General features: G+C 41.5%; 1 protein-coding gene across 2 annotated transcripts in view; it reads left to right on the forward strand.

Moving 5' to 3' along the window:
- Positions 1-739: 739 nt before the first annotated feature.
- Positions 740-22,749, forward strand: part of ERO1B (endoplasmic reticulum oxidoreductase 1 beta) — a gene marked incomplete at both ends in the record, with an annotated part of 61,373 nt that continues 39,363 nt past the window's right edge. For both annotated transcript variants that reach the window (XM_079712704.1, XM_079712703.1), the window contains 3 exons: positions 740-841; positions 12,768-12,887; positions 20,551-20,634. In XM_079712704.1, coding sequence (XP_079568830.1) covers positions 740-841; positions 12,768-12,887; positions 20,551-20,634 — 306 coding nt within the window. The remainder of the gene's footprint in view (positions 842-12,767; positions 12,888-20,550; positions 20,635-22,749) is intronic.

Here is a 22,749-nt window from a genome sequence, read left to right on the forward strand (position 1 = left end):
AGGAGCCGAAGCCATCTCCACAAGTCGCAGGTGGCTCATTCAGGCACCCGCGGTAGATGTGAGGCTACAGAAAAGTGGGTGGACAAAGAAAGCGCCCGACACTGAAAGTCGAAGAGCCCTCGTTTCTCATTTGCGTAGATCCTGGGCGAATCCTGGAGCCTCGCGGCCGTGCGGTGTCAGGGGGCGAAGACACAGGGAGGGCCCCTTCGTTCCGTTTCCAGGAGCAACTGCCAAGGGAAGGGGTTGCGGCCGGCGGCCGGCTGCGAAGGAGGGCGCTCCCTGCCACCCGTCCGCACCGCCTCTTGTTTTGGAGGCCCGCGTGGTCCCCCGTCATTGGCCGCCTTGGAGCCCGAGGCCCCGGGGAGGCGGAGCGGTCCCCGCAGCTGTAGTTCCCGGGTTCCCCTGCCGCCGGCCCCGCCTTCCGGCCTGAGGCGCCCTCCCGGCCGCGCGGGACCACAACTCCCAAAAGGCCTCGCGGTTGGAGGGGGCGTGGCCGGGCGCAGGGGAGGCCGGGGGCGGGGCCTCCTGGGGGATGAAGTCGGGGGCACTCGACTCACAAGCCTAGCTTGCAGCAGCCGGGCGCCAGGCAGAGCGTCCCCTGCCTCCCAACGGGCGTGCAGACCTCTGACCCTGGAGTCTCTCGGCCACCGGGAGTCGTCCCCTTGGGTCGTCGCCCGGGCCGCCCGCCGTTCTCCGGCCCCGAGGGGCCCGGCCGGCCGCGGCGAGGGGAGAGGTCAGCATGAGCCGGGGGGTCGGGCGGGCCGGCGCAGGGCAGGGGGCGGCGGCCGCGTTGCAGCTGCTGGTCACCCTGAGCTTCCTCCCGAGCGTCGTCGAGGCCCAGGTGAGTCCGAGTGATGGCGGCGCGGGGACCCCCGGCCGAAAGCCGGCGGCTACAGCGGCGGCGACCGGGCCGCGGCTGAGTCGCGGGAGGGCCGGAGCCGGAGTCCGGCGTGGTTTCTGGCGAGCGGAAAAGACGGGGGGGGGGCAGGGAGGGGGGCTGAAACCGTGACCGTTGAGCCCAGGAAACGCCTGCGAGCCGTTCGCGGCGTACGGGGATGGCGACACTCCTGGGGTGATGGCAGGAGAAAGAGGAAGATGGTGACGGTCCCCGGAGGTGTTTTCGTTTCTGTCTTTCTGATGTTTAAGCGGCTGAGAGTGTGGCGGGAGATGGGACGGGAATGAAAACCTTCGCGGCTGTTTTGGGAAGAGAGCATGCCGAGAAATGGGGACGCCCTCCCCGCGGCGAGCTCAGGGGGTCGGCGGGCAGGTGGAGAGGAGGTGACAGACCCCGCGGCCCTGCAACAGCCGTGTGGATCGCGAGGGGGACGAGACTTAACTTCCTCGACTTTCGGACTAGAGAGACCCTCGCATCTTCCCTCGCTCAGGACCGCCGTATTTTTACCCAGCTTGTACTCTGTCTGCTAAGTGGCGTCGCCAGGTGAGCCCAAGTACGAGACCGGGAGTCTGTGTCTGATCTTGTGGCTCCATCAGCAGTGAGGTGCTGGCTGGTAAATTAGGGTTTGGGGGTTGTCTTTGTGAGGCGTATTAAGGAAGGGTTCTCAATATGCTGGAAATCAGAGCGTTAGCTTCGCAGAGCCTTTTGCCTTAAGAAAGGTGTTTGCTTCTTTTTCATACAGGAGAATTTGAGTAGACTGCTGCCAGGTGCTCTCTTGCCTGCACCTGCTCCAAAGTGGCAAAACTGCTAAAAGCAAAAAAACACAAAAAGGTGTCTCAGGTGGCCCGATAATGAGGGGAGACGTCGATTGAAGCAATTAATGCTGATTGTTAAGTAAAATTGAAGATAACTGAGGGTAACCGTGTAAACATGTTTTTCTCACTTTTTATTCAGACCCTGTCATAGCGTTATGGTGTTCTGAATCCCGAATGCCCGAATATTCAGTTTCTGTCCCTGTTTGAAATTTTTTTTTAAGATTTTTTTTTGGATGTGGACCATTTTTTAAGTCTTTATTGAATTTCTCACAATGTTGCTTCTGTTTTATGGTTTGGTTTTTCGGCGAGGCGTGTGGGATCTTAGCTCCCCGACCAGGGATCAAACCCGCACCCCCTGCACTGGAAGGTGAGGTCTTAACCACTGGACCGCCAGGGAAGTCCCTGAATATTTTTTAAATGAATGATTTGATAAAAATAAAAGGGGCAGACTTTTGGTTTGGGTGGAGAGGGGGGATGTTAAAAATGCAGATTCTCTGGGTCCATTACCAGATGTTCTGATTTAAGGGATCTGGATGTGAACCAGGAATCAGCATTTTAAACCAGCCTTGCAAGTAACTAATGCAGTTACCCTTGTAACTATCTTTTAACCCCACTTGGAAACACTGAAATAGTGGCAATCTGGGCATATCTACCAGACTTACGAAAAGTACATTTTCCGAATTGTCTTTGGCAAAATTATTTTCTAGTTATTAGTGGGCCGTTTCTTTTTGAGTAGAATTTACATTTAGCTATTTTTAAAAATTTTGATTTTTCTCATTTTCTCTTTATATAGCATATATTAATTGTATACTTTATCACCAATGTAGAAGCTTTGTTTTAGGTTCCTATCACTAATTATGTGTATTAATGCTTTATAATTCCATGTGAAATTTAAATTTTATTATATCCAAGTGAATATATGTAATTTAAATTTCATTATGTCCAAATGAATATATATAGTTCAATAGTTAAAGATTTGCGCATATTCAAGGTAGCATTGTACCAAACAGTCCTCAAAAATGAATATATATGGTTTTTGTTTCCAGTGGTACTTTCTAATATAGTGTTGGATCATATTTTAGATAGTACTTTAATCTGTAACATGTTTAAGTATACATTATCTCATTTTATTTGACATATCTGTGGGCCGATTGAGGAAACTGACGTTAAGAGAGCTTACGTGATAAATATCACACTTGTTAAGTAAGTGAACAAGATTAGACTGGAGCCCCAATAGGCTTCTTTCTGGTTTATACAGTGCATCTCAGCGTGCTTGCTTCTTTGCGGTATAGAAATAGAGCAGAGGGAGACCCAGGAAAATAAAAAGATGGAACCAAGCCAGTTCTTTCTCTTCTCTTTCATACACTAAATTGGAAGAAAAATGGTAGAGAATAAAGGGAAGAATTAGATTTTTTAAAAAGTACTTCTATGCAGAAGAAGTTAGTTAAGGAGGTGAATATTTTGAATATTATCTCCTTACATTAAAAGCATAAAATTATTTTTAAGCACACGAAATGATAGGCATTTGTACACCACATACCCCATGTTTTATAAATGAAATGCAAATGTGCTTTGTAGTATGACAAAACCTAGAAACTAAAAACATAGTGCATACAAGTGATATAACAAGTTAATCTTCCTGTAAAGAAATAACTTCAGTCAGATATATTTTTAAATTTTTTTAAATGCATTTCTGAGGTGGCAGGAAATCAAGGAATACATAAAGCTGCCCCGCACCCTCGCAAGATGGAAAGCCAGAACCTTGAGACTCAAACAGTGCTGCTTCAGTCCCATTACCTTGAGGACTTCCCCCAAACTCTGTGCACCTTGAGCCTTCTGCTTTAACAGCTGCATGGAGTGGAGTGAACAAATAAAGCCTGTGTCTGCCCAAAGAGAGGGAAATAAAAGGAGGCCCCACCATAAAGCTTGGGGTCCACAGAGCTACATCTTCAATACAAGGGCAAATGAGAAATGAAACCCACCACAAGTAAGGGGAAAGTGAAGAAACTTGCTAGGGGAAGGGGAAAAAAAAACTGCCTTGAGAATTGGTAACCATGAGCCAGCCCTTATACAGGGCAAATTCATGCCACCTGTACTGGAAAAAGCTTTAAGTGGGAAATTTAATTTGTAGCAGCCTCAGGTTGGTACGCTCCCAGTTTACTGGTAAAAGCAAATATCCATCCCCTCTGGAGGGATTTATTTTCAACCCAGGCCCTAAAGAATTCTTGAAGATAAAGTGTCAGGAAGAATAAGCTAATAGTCAAAAATCACAAACACACAAAGGCACCATGAATGAGATATTAGAAATATAGATTATAGAAATAGACCTGTAATGACCTTAGATTTTGAAAATATCAGACATAATTTAAAATCACTATGTTTAATGTGTTTAAAAAGCCTTGAAAGTACGAAAAAGAAATTTTAAAGAATTACCCCAAAAATTAAAACATAATGAAATAGAAGTTCTGGAAATGAAATTAAGAAATCAATGGATGGATTAAATAGCTGATTATACCTAGCAGAAAAAAGATTATTGAATCAGACAACCATTTTATATACTTTTCTTTCTACTTTACCCTCCAACACCTCCTTTTCCATCCTCATTTTTAGCTTCATACTTCACTAACAAAGTTGGAGTAATCAGAATAATCCACATCTGTCCACCTACTAGTCTCTGACACACATTTTTTGGACACACACATTTTGACTTCCTGTAGATTACCATGGATGAACTGTTTGTGCTCTTATCAAAGGTCAATCCCTCTACTTGTATTTTAGTCCCATTCCTTCTTTCCAATTCAAGGACATGGCTCGAGCAAATCTTCCCTTTCTCTCCTGGATCATTGCTTTTTCCTTCTCTAATGGACTGTTACTGTCATCATAAAACATGCTGTTAATTCTATTTTAAATTTCTCTCTTGAGCCACCCATCTCTTCTGACTCTGCTCAGTTTTTCTGTTTCCCTCTATAGGAAAACTCCTCAAAAGAGTTATCTTCATCTTTCCTGTTCTGATCATTCAGCCCATTCCAGCCTGACTTTTGGCTCTACCACTTCTCCAAAACTGCTCTTGTCAAGGTCACTAATGTCTTCTTTGCTGTTAAAGCCAGTAGTTTAAAAAGCTAAGGTTTAAAAACTATCGGCAGATTTTTTTCACAGCTCACCACTCACTGTCCTTGAAATACATTTCTTGGGTTTTTTTTTTTTTTTTTTTTGGTTTCCAGGATAGTATACTTTTCTGATTTCTTTCCTGTCTTTCTGCAGGCCAGTCTTTCTTAGAATCCTTTGCTTGTTCCTCCTTTGTCCCTAACCGCTAATGTTGAACCTCAGGGTTCAAATCTTATACTCTTTCTTCTCTCCACCTTTGCCATCTCATTTAGTCTCTTGGTTTTAAATACCATCTATATAACTGACTCTCAGAATCTCCAGACTAGGATTCTCAGCTCTAGATCCATACATCCAACTACCTTTTCAACCTCTCCACTTGGATAATTAATAGGTATCACAAACTTGATGTATCAGGGACCAAATTCCTGATTTTTTTTTCCCCCTCAAATCTGTTCTTCCCACAGTCTGCTCCCCCTTAAACCTATGCTGTAGCCAAGCTGACTTCCCTGCTGTTCCTCAAACATGGCAAATGTGTTCTTGCATTGAGACTCTTGGACTAGCAGTTTCCTCTGCCTAGCTAACACTCTTCTCATGTATTCATGTGGTTCACTCGCTCACTTTCTTAGGTTTCTGCTAAAGTGTCACCTTATCTGCTATGTCCACTTACCTAAATTGTCACCTTCCCTGACCATACAGTATAAAAGAGAAACCCTTCATCCTTGCCTTGTGCTCCATGTTCCTTTTAGCCTTTGCTTAAAACTCTTCCAGTGGCTTCCTGCCTCACTCAGTGTTGTACAGTACAAAAACATACTTGCTCTTTGTCCCCTATTCCTGGCACGAAGCTCCTAAAAGCCTTGGCATTTCCTGAGAAATGGGGGTGCCCCTTTCAGTCATAGCTGAGTTTATGCTAATGAGGTGACTTAGGTGGGAACCCCTAGAGAGCTTCAGGATGAGCCTGGTGCAGAAAGGCCAAGTACTTAGAGGATTGGAACTTTCGGCCCTACCCACTGACCTCCAGGTTCGGGCAAGGGGTGCTGTAGATTGAGCTCTGTAAAAACTCGTAGAACAGTGAGATTCGATGAGCTCCCAGGTTGATGAATGCATAGACTTGCTGGGAGAGCAGCGCAGGGGCACAGAACTTCTGCACGCTGCCCCCTCCCCCCATGCCCCAATCAGTACCTTGCCCTGTGCATCTCTTCCGTTTGGCTGTTTCTGAGTTGTACCCTTTGCAGTAAACCAGTAAACGTAAGTAAAGTGTTTTCCTGAGTTCTATAGGCCATTCTAGCAAATTATCAAACCTGAGAAGGAAGTTGTGGGAACCCCTCTCTATAGCCGCCCTGTCAGTACAGGTGGCTTGGGGCTGGCGTCTTAAGTCGGGGCAGTCCTGTGTGTCTACACCCTTAATCTTTGGGGTCTTCTCTAATTCCATGTGGTATCAGAATTGAATTGGGCACCCAGTTAATGTTGGAGAGGTGGAGAATTGGTTGGTGTGAGAAAACACCAGACTCAGAAAAGCCAAAATCTTAATAAAGGTCCTCTAACTCTCCTTTTACCTACTATGTAGTCTTCCTTATTGTTTCTCTGAGCCGTTGGGCAAGCTTACTGCCTCAGGGCCTTTGCATTTCGTATTCCCAGTGCCTGGAATGCTTCTTCCTCTCCCGCCCCCGCCTCACCACCCCCACCAAAAAAGCCTGGTTTGCTCCTTCCCCTCTAAGTTTTGCTGGAATTTCAGTTGGACCTTCTATAATTATCCCTGTTTAAAAATTTAGCAGCCCGGATTCTGTAACACCTGTCTCAGTTCTCTAGTTTTCCTCCATATCACTTTATTACTATCTGACAGACTCTATACTTTGGTCATTCATTTTTTTTCTCTTCTATGAGAATTCTCTTTCTTCTAATATTACATTCGCAGTAATTAGAACAGTGCAGGGCTTATGTTACGCTCTCAATAAATATGTTGGATAAATGAATAAATGAATGGAAGAGAAGTGCAAATAAGTTATTCAGAATGAAGCCCAGAAAGATAACAGGATGGTAAATGTTTAAGAGAGCTTAAGAGACGTGAAGAATAGAGTAAGAAGGTCTGATATGATGACTGGAGTTCCAGAAGGTTAAAACAGAATAGGGAAAAAGCAGTATTTTTACTGCATGTCAATACGAAAAAGACAACCCAATAGAAAAATGAACAAAAGATATAAACAGACATTTTACACAAGAAGAAATAGAAATGTTTTATAAAACATTAGAACTTTGTACCTCATTAGTGCAAAAAAAAATCAGAGACCCTTTCATGCTTACTAGATTGGTAAAAATGAAAACAGATTAATAATAAAATATTGGTGAGGATATGATTCAACAGTAACTCCCATCCGCTGTTGGTACGGTTGTAAACTGGTACAACTGTTTTGGAAATAAGCCTGTCATTCCCTAGTAAAACTGAACATGTACTTCTAGTAATTCTACTCCTAAGCATATAACCTGGAGGAAGTCTTACACACACATATATATCAGGAGATATGTACAAAAATGTTTGTATGACATTGTTCTTTAGCTGATTCTGGAAATAACCTAAATATGAATTGTATTAGTTTCCTATTGCTGCTGTAACAAATTTACAAACTTGGTGGCTTAAAATAACACAAAGTTATTATCTTATAGTTCTATGCCCAGAAGTCTGAAAATTGGTCTTAAAGGGGTGATAAAGGTGTGAACAAGGCTGCATTCTTTCTCCCTTTCTCTAGGGGATAACTGTTCCTTGCCTTTTCCAAGCTTCTAAAAGCTGCTGTGTTCCTTAGCTTGTGGCCTCTTCCTTCATCTTCAAAGCCAGCAGTGTAGAATCTTCCAGTCTTCCTCTGACTCTGACACACCTGTCTCCCTCTTATAAAGAACTTCGTATTGGTTTCACCTGAATAATCCAGTGTAATCTCACCATCTTAAATTCCTTAACTTAATCACATCTGCTGAGTCCCTTTTAACATAGTCACAGGTTTCAGAAATTAGAGCATGGACATCTTTGGGGGGGCCATCTCTCTGCTTACTGTATATAATAGGTCAACAATAGAACAAATAAATTGTGATATTTTCAGATAATGTAACATTTACGCAGTGAAAATAAATGAGCTACTATAAAATTCGTCATCTTGGATAAATGCCAAAGTAAAATGTTAGCAAAAGAAGCACATGACAGAAGAATTCACACATTAGATTATGTTCATGTTAAAGTTCAAAAACAGGAAAGAATAACCTAAGTACATTGTTTAGGGATACATCATATGTGATGAAATTATAAAGAAAGGAAATAAACGAAAGTAAAATTTTTACCTCTAAGAAGAGGGAGATGGATATAATTAAAAAGGGACTTCAAAGATACTGGTGGTATTCCATTTCTATTTATTTATAAATTTTATTTAGATATGATTGACATATAATACTGTATCAATGTTAGATGTACAACATAATGACTTGGTATCTCTATATACTGTGAACTGATCACCAGAATAAGTCTAGTTAACATCCATCACCATACATTATTATAATTTTTTTTCTTGTGATAAAAACTTTTAAGATTTACTTTCTTAGGAAGTTTCAAATATATAATACAGTCTTATTAACTGTAGTCACCATGCTGTACATTACATCCCGCTGACTTTATAGCTGGAAGCTCATACTTTTTAACCCCCTTCCCACATTTCACTGAACCTCCTACCCCAGCACCTCTGACAGCACTAATCTGTTCTCTGTATGCATACGCTTCGATTTCTTTTTGGTTTTTGTTGTTGTGTTTTGTTTAGACTCCACGTGTAAGTGAGACTGTATGGTATTTATCTTTCTCTCCCTTAGTTCAGTAAGCATTATGTCCTCAAGTTCCATCCATGTTGCAAATGGCCAGATTTTATTCATTTTCATGACTGGATATATTGTGTATATATACACCACATTTTCTTTATTCATCCATCAGTGGATACTTGGGTCACTTCCGTACTTGGTTATTGTAAATAATGCTGCAGTGAACGTGGAGCTACATATATCTTTTCAAGTTAGTATATTTGTTTTCTCCAGTTAAATACCAAGAAGTGAAATTGCTGGATCGTGTGGTAGTTCTATTTTTAATTTTTTTCTGGGCCCTCCCAGAAAATACGGTTCTCCACAGTGGCTGCACCAATTTACATTCCCACCAACAGTGCCCAAGGGTTTTCTTTTCTCCACATCCTCACCAACACTTGTTACTTCTTGTCTTTTTGATAATAACCATGCTGACAGGTGTGATGTGATATCTCATTGTGGTTTTGATTTTCATTTCCCTGATGATTGGTGATATTGAGCACCTTTTTGTGTACCTGTTGGCCATCCATATGTCTTCTTTGGAAAAAGGTCTATTCAGATTCTCTGCTCATATTTTTTTTTTTTTTTTTTTTTTTTTTTTGCGGTAGGCGGGCCTCTCACTGTTGTGGCCTCTCCCCTTGCGGAGCACAGGCTCCGGAGCACAGGCTCAGTGGCCATGGCTCACGGGCCTAGCCGCTCTGCGGCATGTGGGATCTTCCCAGACCGGGGCACGAACCCGTGTCCCCTGCATCGGCAGACGGACTCTCAACCACTGCGCCACCAGGGAAGCCCTCTGCTCATATTTTAATCAAATTATTTTTTGCTGTTGAGTTGTGTGAGTTCTTTATATATTTTGGATATTAACCCCTTACTGCATATGATTTGCAAATATTTTCTTCCATTCCATAGGTTGTCTTTTCATTTTGTTAGTGGTTTTGCTTTGCTGTGCAGAAGCTTTTTAGTTCGATGTAGTCCCACTAGTTTGTTTTTACTTTTGTTGCCTTTGCTTTTGTTGACAAATCCAAAAAATCATCACTAAGACTGATGTCAAGGAGCTTAACACTGTGTTTGCTTCTAGGAGTTTTATATCAGGTCTTATGTTCAAGTCTTTGATCCACTTGCGTTAATTTTTGTGTATGCTGTAAGATAATGGTCCACTTTTCATTCTTGCGCATGTGGCTGTATGTCCGGTTTTCCCAACACTGTTTATTGAAGAGACTATCCTTTCCCCATTTTGTATTCTTGGCTCTGTTGTCATAAATTAATTGACCATATATTTATGGGTTTCTTTCTGGGCTTTTTATTCTGTTTTGTTGATCTGTGTGTTTTTGTTTTTCTAGGTTTGTAATATAGTTTGAAATTGGGGCATAGGATGCCTCCAGCTTTGTTTTTTCTCAAGATTGCTTTGGCTGTTCTGGGTCTTTTATGATTCCACACAAATTTTTAGGACTGTTCTATTTCTGTGAAAAATGCTGTTGGAATTTTGATAGGGATTGTATTGAACCTTTATACTGCTTAGAGTACTATGGACATTTTAACAATATTCTTCTAATCCATGAGTATGGAATAGCCTTCCATTTATTGTGTCTTCTTTAATATTTTCCATCAATATATTATAGTTTCTGGGTCTTAAACCTCTTGGTTAAATTTTCTCCTAGGTGTTATTTTATTCTTTTTGTTGCAATGGTAAATGAATTGTTTCTTAATTTCTCTTTCTGATAATTTGTTATTAGTGTATGGAAGCACTACACACGATTTTTGTGTATTGATTTTGTATCCTGGAACTTGTTTAGTAGTTCTAACAGTGTTTAGTCTAAAATTCTTCAGGATTTTCTGTGTATAATATCATATCATCTGCAAATAGTGAAAATTTTACTTCTTCTTCTCCACCTTGGGTGCCTTTTGTTTCTTCTTCCTGTCTAATTTCTATTTTTTAAAATTTGGTTATATACAGTGTTTGTCTTAGTAGTAGCCTTTAAGAGTTGGAAATAAGTTCACGGTAATTTTGTATGCCTTACTCAAGCTCCTACACAATTAAAATTTTGAAAAATACTGTGGTTTACTAACTAAAAGTTAACAATTTAAGAAGAATTTGTAAGAATGAGCAGTCAGTGGATAAAGTATTTTTAAAGCCTAGAAAGATTTTTGGTGTGTATTTTGTTTTCTCTTTTCCCCCCTTTTATTATTTAGGGGCCTAGAATTTGAAGTTTTGTAAGCAGTAAGCTCAGAGCAATGGAATGAAATTTGGTGGAGTCAGTGACAGGATCTTAGTAAGTGGGATAGCAAAGCATAGTAGAACTTCAGAGCCACAATTATTGATAATGATTCCTTTTCTTTATCTCAGGATAATATAGTTCTAACTCTTTATGTTGTAGGGAGTTTGGCGACACTTTTATACTCCTAGGGAAAAAGTGTGAGACAGAAACAACTGGGAAGTTTCCATTTTTTGATCATTCTTCGCATATATTCCTCTTGTGGATCACATGAATAACCTTTAACAGGCTGAGTCCCTTTTTTTAAATTTTAATTTTAATTGCGATAATTGTAGGTTCCATGCAGTTGTGAGAAATAATACGTAAAAATGTCATTTACCCTTTATCTAGTTTTTTCCAATGGTAACATTTTGTAAACATATAGTATAATATTATAAATAGGACATAGACATTGATACAATCACGTGTATCTGTTTTACTTGTTTCATTTGTGTACCTATGGATTAGTTCTGTACTCTTTTATCACATGTATAGGTTTGTGTGTCCACCACCAGTCAAGATACTGAAAAATTTCATTACTGCAAGGATCCTTTCTGTTGCCCTTTTATAACCACACCTATCTCCTTCCTACCTTATTCCCCCCATCAAGCTCCCATCCCCTTCTCCAGTCCCTAAGCGCTGGCAACCAGTAAGCTGTTCTCCATTTCTAAACTTTTGTCATTTCAAAAATGTTGTATCGGGCTTCCCTGATGGCTCAGTGGTTAAGAATCTTCCTGCCAATGCAGGGGACATCGATTCAAGCCCTGGTCTGGGAAGATCCCACATACCACGGAGCAGTTAAGCCCGTGTGCCACAACTACTGAGCCTGCACTTAGAGCCTGTGCGCCACAACTACTGCGCCTGCACTCTAGAGCCCACGAGCCACAACTCCTGAGCCCGCGTGCCTAGAGCCCATGCTCCACAACAAGAGAAGCCACCGCAATGAGAAGCCTGCGCACCGCAACGAAGAGTAGCCCCCGCTCACCGCAACTAGAGGAAGCCCGTGCGTGGCAATGAAGACACAACGCGGCCAAAAATAAAATAAATAAAATAAAATAAAGTTATTAAAAAATGTTATATGAATGCAATCATATAGTATGTAACCTTTTGGAATTGGCGCTTTTTCACTCAGCTTAATTCCATAAAGATTCATCCAAGTTGTGCGTGTTAATGAGTCCCATTTTTCAATTTAGCTGAAGAATGTTTTGTGGAATTTTTAGACTCTGAACTCACTTTGTAAATATCAATTTCTCTTCTTTGATTAATGTATACTTTGAGTAGTGGATAAAAGCATAGATTTTAAAGTGCAATAGACTTGTGACTTAAGTCTCATGTCTACTTTGGAAAAATTATTTTAACCTTGCTAAGCCTTAATTTCCTTTCATGTAAAATGAGGATAATAATACCATTTCTTAGGGTTTAAAGAATAAATGAGTTAACATATGTAGTGGTCTTAGCATCATGCCTGTCACATAAGTGTTCCATAAATGGCAGTCTAAAAGAAAGACAGAGTTACTACAGCAATATTATTACAGCCTGTGATTTCTAGGTTAATCTTGGAAGAAGTTGCCTTAGCATTCCAATGACTATTTGGATTTTATATATGTTTAGTCAAGGGAGAAAGCATTCAATAGCTTTCTTTTTGACTGCTGAACAAGAATGTTTAGTTCTTCAGAGTGGGTATATCTAGTCCTTCTATTGCTTTTTATTTAATTGACCATTGTAAAAAAGTGACTGCTTTAAATGTTGTATATCTTAATCAGCAAATACTAGCTAAGTTGAATGCATAATTTACCTTTTTATGTAATAGTACACATTTGTTAAGATTGAAACATCAGTAGTTTACATCTTTTCAATTATATACCTGTTTCCCCCTAGGTCACCGGTGTCCTGGATGACTGCTTGTGTGATGTTGATAGCATCGATAACTTCAACACCTTCAAAATCTTCCCCAAAATAAAAAAGCTGCAAGAACGAGACTATTTCCGTTATTACAAGGTATGGTTATAATTTCAGATTCCGTTGGTACTAAAGATTTTTACATAGCTCTCTACAGGTGCGACTCTTGCAACTCTTTTGGAAACCCATTTCTATTCTTCTCAGCACCCTGTGTGTATCCTTTATCACTGGAATGTATTAAGTATTGCAGTGAAAACCTATTAGTCTTTTTGAACCCTAAGAATCTGAACTCCCTTCCTATGTTTGGGGAATTTCTCATTGTTCAATTTGGGTTTTGAGGCAGAGACTCCTTCCTCTATAGAAGGTGAAAATGCCCAGGACTTATTTTATCAGCCTCCCTTGTAACCTAGGTTCTGTCATCTAGACACACCTACCCAGGCTCTGAGTTGTGCTGATGGTATTGTCGTGTGCTGTCGTTGTTAGTGGTACACGGTTCCACAGCAGCATTTGTTGGGTAGCTCACTGTGACAGGTGGCAGAGCAGCCTGAGGATCGAAGCAGAACACCGTCCATAGTAAGACTGCAGCATTGGTTCTTAAGTCTAACAGTAGTCCACTCTGGACCGTTTCAAAATAACCAATGGTAGTTTAAAGGCAGTAGCAATAACACAAATTCAAAAGAACAATGGTTTAAAAGCTGCTGTTGTGTTCTTGCTCCCAGTATTTGGTTGGGTTTATAATTTCTTTGATTTTCATTTTTAGTTTATTTTTAAAAGTAAGCATGATTTCCTTTTTTATCCTGTTACTGTATAGGTTATCTTAGTCCTTTAAATATTTTTTATACATTTATTTATGTATTTATTTTTGGCCGCGTTGGGTCTTCGTTGCTGTGTGCAGGCTTTCTCTAGTTGCTGTGAGCAGGGGCTACTCTTCGTTGCGGTGCACAGGCTTCTTACTGCGGTGGCTTCTCTCTGCGGAGCACGGGCTCTAGGCGCACGGGCTTCACTAGTTGTGGCACTTGGGCTCAGTAGTTGTGGCTTGCGGGTTCAGTAGTTGTGGCTCACGGGCTCTAGAGCGCAGGCTCAGTAGTTGTGGCACATGGGCTTAGTTGCCCCTCGGCGTGTGGAATCTTCCCAGGGCAGGGATCAAATCCGTGTCCCCTGCATTGGCAGGTGGATTCTTAACCACTGCGCCACCAGGGAAGTCTCCAGTCCTTTAAATATTTTTGAAGGTTAAAAAATAAAACTTCCCAAATAATGTAAGTTGTGCAGAAAGATAAGAAAGTCAAGACCTAAAGATTTGGGAACCCATCCTCTTTTCCCATCAGCCCCAAGAATATACAAAAAAGTGAATGTTTCTCCTCTATACAAAATCCTTTAGGAATACAGTTTCCATAAACTTATTTCAAAAAGAAATCTATACCTAAGCAAATTATTGTCTAACATTCTAGACATTTTACATACAAACAACACAGGTTCCAATAGCTTCTTCAAATTCCCACTCCTATGTCTATAAGTCTGTCTGCATTTGTAACTGCTTTCTCTTGCTTCCTTTCTACTGCTAGGCTTAACCATATGAAACTGTTGCTTTTAGAGGTCAGAATGGTTGAATGTTGCTAGTTTCATGTGGTTCAGTCTACTACAGTGAAGGAAGTGTTCCTTCTATCAAAGACCATCCCTTCACAGAACGTCCAGATCACATGTCCACTCAATATGTCATGGCCCTCACTCTTTCACTCCTGCCTTTTGGGATTATATCTTCTGTTTCTGTATCCCCATATGTCTGGTCAATAGTAGGCACTCAAATATTTGAATAAATGAATGAATATCTCATTGAATCTTTATACTGAAATCCTGTTAGGTCAACATTATCCACATTTTCCAGAGAGTAAACAATGGTTTAGGTATCCTAAGGTAGGGTACTTTTGTTGGCTTACAAACAAAACAGAAGTTTTATTAAGAAAAGGTGTGGAGCAGCTCACAAAATTGAAAGATAAGCTGAAGAAGCATATTTCAGAAAAGACAGAAATTATCGCAGGAACTAATGGCCATTCTCTTCATGATACTGCCAAAATTTTGGATCACATTAACCATTTTCCCATATTTTAATATTACACAAGAGTCAGATTTCTGGGAGAGAGGGTCTAAGTTGGTGTAGGCAGGGTCATATAACCCCACCACTTGACCAAAGGACAGTTTGGTTAATAGTCCTATTTGCATTTGCATATTGTTTCTCCAAGGGAAATTAGGGGACGTTATAGAAGGAGGAAAAATGAAGGTTGAGTAGGCAAAAATAACAATGTGGTCATTGGCTATAGCCAACATACAATTCATCGTCATACATGCAATTTAAAAAATGTTCCAACCAACATAATGAAATTACTGTGTATGTAACTGGAATATATTCATACCCTTTCCCAAAGGAGGGTAATGCAATGATCTAATTAATCCAGTTAGCTTCAAATCTAGGATATGTGGGTGCTATCTGCTCTTCTTGTAGTTCTGTCAACCTATGATTTAAAAAAAAAAAAAGAGGAAATTTGATGTCATGTACATCAGTGGTGGAAGAGGAAAGCTAAGAGAAGGGGTTAATTTTATTTATTTATTATTTATTATTTTTATTTTTTGCGGTACGTGGGCCTCTCACTGTTGTGGCCTCTCCTGTTGCGGAGCACAGGCTCCGGACGCACAGGCCCAGCGGCCATGGCTCACGGGCCCAGCTGCTCCGCAGCATGTGGGATCTTCCCGGACCGGGGCACGAACCCGTGTCCCCTGCATCGGTAGGCAGACTCTCAACCACTGCGCCACCAGAGAAGCCCATGTATGTTTTTTTTTTTTTGCCGTACACGGGCCTCTCACTGTTGTGGCCTCTCCCGTTGCGGAGCACAGGCTCCAGACGCGCAGGCCCAGCGGCCATGGCTCACGGGCACAGCCGCTCCGCGGCATGTGGGATCCTCCCGGATCGGGATATGAACCCGCGTCCCCTGCATCGGCAGGCGGACTCTCCACGACTGCGCCACCAGGGAAGCCCCCATGTATGTTTTAAACACACATACATGCTTATGATTCAGCAAGCAAGGAAATACAGGTAGAAGTAACAGTCTACCTCTATCAACTGGTCACTTGGCTGCTGTAGCTTGTATTTATATTTTCTCTCTTCTACTATCTGTTACATTCCTTTACTTGCCAAGTATTTATCGAATAATTACTCTGTAGCAGAGTGTATTCTAGGTGCTGTGGATACAGTAGTGAATAAAACAAAGCCTCTCACCTTATGAAACTTTTTATGTGATTAGGGAGACAGACGATAAACAAGTAAACAATAAAATAGCATTTACTTTATAATCATAGGAAATTACACGGAGAAAAATAAAAGTTGGAGATAGAGGATAATGGGAATGGGGAAGGTAGGTAGCCCTATTTTAAAGAAGGTGGTCAGGAAAGGAAGACATTCCTGCTGTGCCATTTGAGCAAAGACCTACGTAATGTGAAGGAGTCACCCATGACAAGATCTGGAGAAAGAACATTCCAGGGAAGGGGAGTTGAACTACAGGTATAAAGGCGCAGAGTGTTTGAAGACCAGTATAGCTGGAGGAAAGTGAATGAGAGGGAGAGTTGGAGAGGTAGGTAGGGGCCAGATTAAAAAAAAAAAAAAAAAAAAAAGGGAATTCCCTGGTGGTCCAGTGGTTGGGACTCTGCGCTCTCCCTGCCAAGGGCTGGGTGCGATCCCTGGTCGGGGAACTAAGATCCTGCAAGCCACTTGGGGTGGCCAAAAACAAACAAGAAAACCCCTATGCTTTCATCTAAGCATTTAAATCAAAATTTGAGAATTAAACAATGACTTAACAAGGCCCTGTAGTTTTTTTTTTTTTTTTTTTTAACCACAGTAAGGCTTTTGGATCCAAAGGGTGATAAGAAGCTATTGAAGGAATTTGTACGAAAGAGACTGTATGGGTGTGAGGCAGGAAACAGAGAAAGCACTTCTGAGGCTATTGCAGTAGTCCAGCTGAAAGATGATATGGATTTGGAATAGGCTAGTAGAGTTGGAAAAGGTGAAAAATGATCAAATTAGTGCCATATATGAAAGGTAACACAGCAAGCTCTTCTGATGGATTGAATGTAAGGTGTGAGGGTAAAAGTGATCTCAAAGATGATGCCTACGTTTTGAGCATGTTACCAGAAGTAAAATATAATATCATGGCCAAGTGGATTTCATTTCAAGAATGTGAAGATGAGGCTTTTAGGTGTTCAACAAGATTCAGTACACATTCCTGATTTTTTAAAACGTTGACAAAGAATGATGGATACTTCCTTAACATGATAATTTCAACCCTAACATCAGCACTGCCAGCACCTTACTTCTGGGGAAACACTAGAGCAATTCTCCCTTAGGTCAGGAACCATGGCTGGGGGGTACCTACTATCTCCTTTACTGTTGGACCAAATTGGCCAGTATAGTCAAACAAGAAAAAACAACTAGAGGCATAAAAATTTTTAAAGATTAAATAAAGCTATCTCCATTTATAAATGACAAAGTAGACCTAGAAAACTCTAAATTATTAAATGAACACAAATAATTAAAAATGCATTAAGATAGTAGGTTATAAATTTAATACTGAAAAATCAATATCTGCATAAATACAAAAAATAACAAGTTAGAAGATATAATGCAGGGCTTCCCTGGTGGCACAGTGGTTGAGAGTCCGCCTGGCGATGCAGGGGACACGGGTTTGTGCCCCGGTCCGGGAAGATCCCACATGCCGCGGAGCGGCTGGGCCCGTGAGCCATGGCCGCTGGGCCTGCGCGTCCGGAGACCGTGCTCCGCAACGGGAGAGGCCACGACAGTGAGAGGCCCGCGTACCGCAAAAAAAAAAAAAAAAAAAAGATATAATGGAGAAGAAATTCCCATTTCCATTAGCAAAAAAAAGATAAAATATATAGGAATAAATGTATCAAGAAATGTGCAAAATCTAAAGGAAGAACGCTTCTAAACACTCCTGAAAGACATAAAACTAGCCTCAATCAAATGGACAGATGTCTTTCATAGCATAAAGATGTTAATTCTCCCCCAAGTTAATATATAAATTTAATGTGAACCCAATAAAAATACATGTAGTTTTCTTCTGGAGCCGGACAAGTTGTCACAGGTTAAGTTCCCTGGGAAGCTGACTCTGAGACAGTGATTAGTGTCCAAGAGGCTAATTAGGGACAACTCTTGGAACCAACAACATAGGGAAGGAAAAGGAAGGGAGGACATCAGGACTGGGCAAAGGGAGAAGTAAAGCTGTGATGCAGCCTCAGAGAAACCTCAGGTGACCCTTTGGGAGGGGTAGTTCTTAAGATGGGTTAACCCCCCAGAGCTGTCCTTACTTCAGGGGGATGTTTAGGCCTTTATATCCTTACACCAGTCATTGAATAAAGGGCATTGTAGGAAGGGGTGGTGCCACCTTGGACAAAGTGGCTCTCTTTGGCTGCAGTGTTTCCAGGGCTGGGGTAAGAGCCTTTCCTTCCTGAAGGGTGACCTGAGTAGTGTGTTGCAGCGTCTATCACAACCCACTCCTTAACACTGTGTATTAGTTATCTATTGCTACGTAACAAATTAGCCTAAAATTTAGCAACCTAAGCAAACCGAGAAGGTGGCATGTGAGGAAGACCTAAAGGGAATGAGAAACCAAGCCATGTGGATATCTGGAGAAAGAACATTCTAGGCAGAGGGAACAGCAAGAGCAAAGGCCCCGAGACAATGGTGTGCCTCACGTATTTGAGGAACAACAGAAGGGGCAGGAAACTAGGGAACGAGCCCACGGAAGGCGTTCTCAGCCATTGAATTGGATTTTGAACTGAGCTTATTTTCAGAGGTATCGTATGTGGGGTGAGAAAGAGAAGAGTCAAGGATGATGCCATGATTTTGGCCTGAAGAACTAGAATAATGGAGTTGCTGTTTACTGAGATGGCAAGAATTACTAGAGGGTAGAGCACAGTTTGGGAGGTGATGATAAGTTTGAGGTGCCTGTGTGTGTCCTGTGGAGATGCCAGGGAGGAGGTGGATTCACAAGCCAGGGGCTCAGGGGAACCTGCAATTCGCAAGCGTGCCAGGCGATCTTAAGCTTCTTTGCCTTTAGACATCCGGATCCCTATGTCTAGAAATCTCTTCCTCTAGGAAACTTCTAGTCACACCCATTTTACGTGTTACCAAGGAGCCTTCCTGAGGCCCCGCAGGTACGGTTGACCACTCTCTCCTCATGTTGCCAGTCTCTACCTATGTTTGCCTCTTGCTTGTAATCTGGTTATTATTTACTTCACCTAGCATGGATTTACTGAGGTGTCTATTATGTGTGCTAGGCACTGGGATAAAATAATGAATCAGGCAAAATCCCCATCCTTACAGTCAGGGGTGCAGACAATAAATAATATTCAAGTAGTGAGAAGTGCTATAAAAGCATGTAGAACAGCGTGTGGGGTGCATATCGAGCACTACTTGAGAGAGTCTGGTCAGAAAGGTCTCTCTGCTGAGGTGATATTTGAGAGAGCCCTGGAGGAGATGAGGGGATTGAGCCATAAAAGACCTGGAGGAGCCACCAGCACAGGCACAGAGAACAGCCACGGTAAAGGCCCTGAGACAGGAAGGAGCTGATGTGTCTCTAGCAAGGCCATTGTGCCTGGAGGACTTTGGGAGGAGATAGGTCAGACAGGTGGGCAGGAGACCAGGCAATGGAGTGCCTGTGGATTTACTCTGAAGGTGAGAGGAAGCCACGGGATGGTTTTGAGCAGGGATTGGTATGCTCTGAGTTGGTTCAAAGAGATGATTATGGCTACTGTGTAGAGAATAGATGATGGTAGGAGTAGGGAGACTTGCAGTAGTCGGGCAGGGGCAGGTGGTGACAGAAGAGTTGGTGAGAAGCACGTAATGAATTATTTGCAGCGGATAAAAAAGGGAGGAAACAAGAATAAAACTTTGATTTTGGGCTTGGGCAACGCATGTAGATGTCCTATTGAATTACCGTCTTCCTGTTAGGTTTAGAATATGAAAGTCCAGAGTTTGTAGCGTGGTACAATGTCCTGCATGATCTTGTCTATCTCTACCCTCATTCCCTGTCACCCTCCGCCTTCCCCACTAAAAGTCAGCTAAACTAAGTCAGCGCCTTGTCACCTTTCCACACACACACGCTTCCGCCAGCTTAAAACACTACCTCCTCAGAGACCTGCATCCACCAGCCCCGTTATTTTCCATCACAGAACTCTGGATTTTCCTTTGTAGCACTTGCAACAATTTGTAATTAAATCAACATGCAAATATATAATTCCTGTTCCCTCCAGGAAACTGTAAGTTGCAGGGGAAAAGCGCTTTTTCTGCCTCTTTTTCCCCTAGAGCCTGCACAGTGCCTGATGCATAGTGGGTACTCAGGGCACATCTGTTAAGTGAGTGGGTGCCTGGGAGAACTCAGTCAGTGAGGTGATGGTAAGGGGCTAGGAGACATTAGAGTGTCCCGAAATGCTTTTCAGGCTCTGCAGATGAGCAGTGTGCTTGGACTTTATTCCTTTTTGAAGTGTCAGAGGACTAATAGCAGTCATTTGTTTTTAAAAATAAGTATTATACCTGGGATGTCTGAAAAACTTCAGTCATTTTAACTTCTGAGCTATATAGATGCCTCAGGATAGGATGCTTTTCCTTCACCACTGGGTCCCTGGAGCCCAGCACAGTGATACTTAGCACTGCAGGACTGTGACACACGCTGACTAATGCTCATTCATTCTTTCTCTCAAGGTCAACCTGAAGCGACCGTGTCCTTTCTGGGCAGAAGATGGCCATTGTTCAATAAAAGACTGTCATGTAGAGCCTTGTCCAGAGGTAAAATCAATTTTTTAAAAATTGAGAAAAGAAATGCTTTCTCTTAGACTTTTAGATAAGCACGAACTGTGCATTTTAGGCTAATGTCAAAGCATTTGGACTTATCGAATTCATATGGTCTCAGCTCTCTTCTTTTTAACCAGATTACAGAAGATTTATTCTGTACTTGCCACCAAAATGGGTTTGTAGACAGTCTTGTATCCAGTGGTGTTGGTGACTGGATGTGGAAATATAGTCTGATTCTAAACTGGAGGCCTGTTCTGGGACTGGATCTGCAGTTGGCTCTTATTTCATGCTTTATTGAATCTGCATCTTGTTTCATGGGCAAAGAAAGTGCTACTGGACCTTAAGTTTCAAATTTAGAGTGGGAATTAGAGTGCAAAAACTTGGGAAATTCAAGGCTTGGAGTTAGATCTTCCCTTGGTCTTGTTGCATTGGGTGGGGGGAAAAGGGCTGTACTTGTTAGTAAGGGAAAGCTACATTTTAGACTTCGTTTTTTGACATCTAGCATAATTAATTATATTCCTCTTCAACAGTAATTAGTTATTTCCATTTTACTTTTTGCTTTTCTTACCTAACCAGTAAGTCTAGTTTTTTGCCTTTAAAAACAGGAAAAAAACATCTGAACCAATATCATTTCTAAACGGAAAATTTTTAAAAAATTATTTACGTTTTCCTTTAAGAATAAAATGTTTTAACTTTTTAGTTTGAAATAATTTCAGACGTACAGAAAAGTTGCAAGAATAGTACAAACGATTCCTATATACTTTTTATCCAGATTCCCCAAATGTTAATGTTTATCAAGTTTGTTTTATTATTCCCTCTATATGTATATATTAATATTATTATTTTTTGAACCATTTAGGTATGTAACCAACATGATGATCTTTTACCCCTAAATACTCCATTGTGTATTTCTTTAAAAACAAGATTATTAACCACAGCATAATTAGCAAAATCAGGAAATTAACATTTCTGCAATACCAAAGTCTACTCTATAGACCTTAAGCACACATTGCCAGTTGACTTAATAAGGTGTTTTCAGAGCAGCAGCAACAAACTTTCTGATCCAGAATAGTGCCTTGCATTTGGATGTCACATCTCTTTAGTCTTCTTTTAATCTGGAAGAGTCCCTCAGTATTTCTTTGTCTTTTGTTGTCTTGACTTTAATGAACTCCCTCCCGCCCTTCCTTCCTTTTCTCCTCCCTCCCTTCCTTAAAATACACCAGTTATTTTGTAGAATCCCCCTTATTTGGGGTTTTCCTGGTCTTTCCTAATTATTAGATTAAGGTCATGCACTTTGGGCAGGTACACCATAGAAGTGATGTGTCCCTTCTCAATGCCATATCAGGAGGCACATGATGTCATCTTGATCATGTGGTTATGGTGGTGTTTGCCATATTTCTTCATGATAAAGTGGGAAAATGTTTTGAGACTATGAAAATATCTCATTTTTTATCTTTTTTTTTTTTTTGCAGTACACGGGCCTCTCACTGCTGTGGCCTCTCCCGTTGCGGAGCACAGGCTCCGGACGCGCAGGCTCAGTGGCCATGGCTCACGGGCCCAGCCGCTCCGCGGCATGTGGGATCTTCCCAGACCAGGGCACGAACCCGTGTCCCCTGCATTGGCAGGCGGGCTCTCAACCACTGCGCCACCAGGGAAGCCCTATCATATTTTTGACATCATAAGTTTTAGCATCCATTGATGATTCTTGCCTGAATTAATTATTTATATGATAGTTGTCAAATAGTGATTTTCTGATTCCATTTCTTCTACATTTATTAGTTGGCATTTTACTGCAAATGAGAGCTTTTTCTTTATTGTATGTTTATGTCGATATATATCATTACCATCATTATGTTTTTTTATAACAGCTTTATTGAGACATAATTCACATACCGTAAAATTCACTCATTCTAACGTGCACAATTCATTGAGTTTTAGTGTATTACAGAATTGTGCAACCATCATCACTATCTAGTTGTAATGCGTTTTCATCACCCCAAAAAGAAACCCCTGCCCATTAGTGGTCACCCTGTTTCCTACTCCCTCCTCCTGCTGGAAACCACTAATCCACTCTCTGTCTCTATGAATTTGCCTATTATGGACACTTCA

The sequence above is a fragment of the Hyperoodon ampullatus genome, assembly GCF_949752795.1.
Source record: "Hyperoodon ampullatus genome assembly, chromosome: 1".
NCBI lineage: Eukaryota > Metazoa > Chordata > Mammalia > Artiodactyla > Ziphiidae > Hyperoodon > Hyperoodon ampullatus.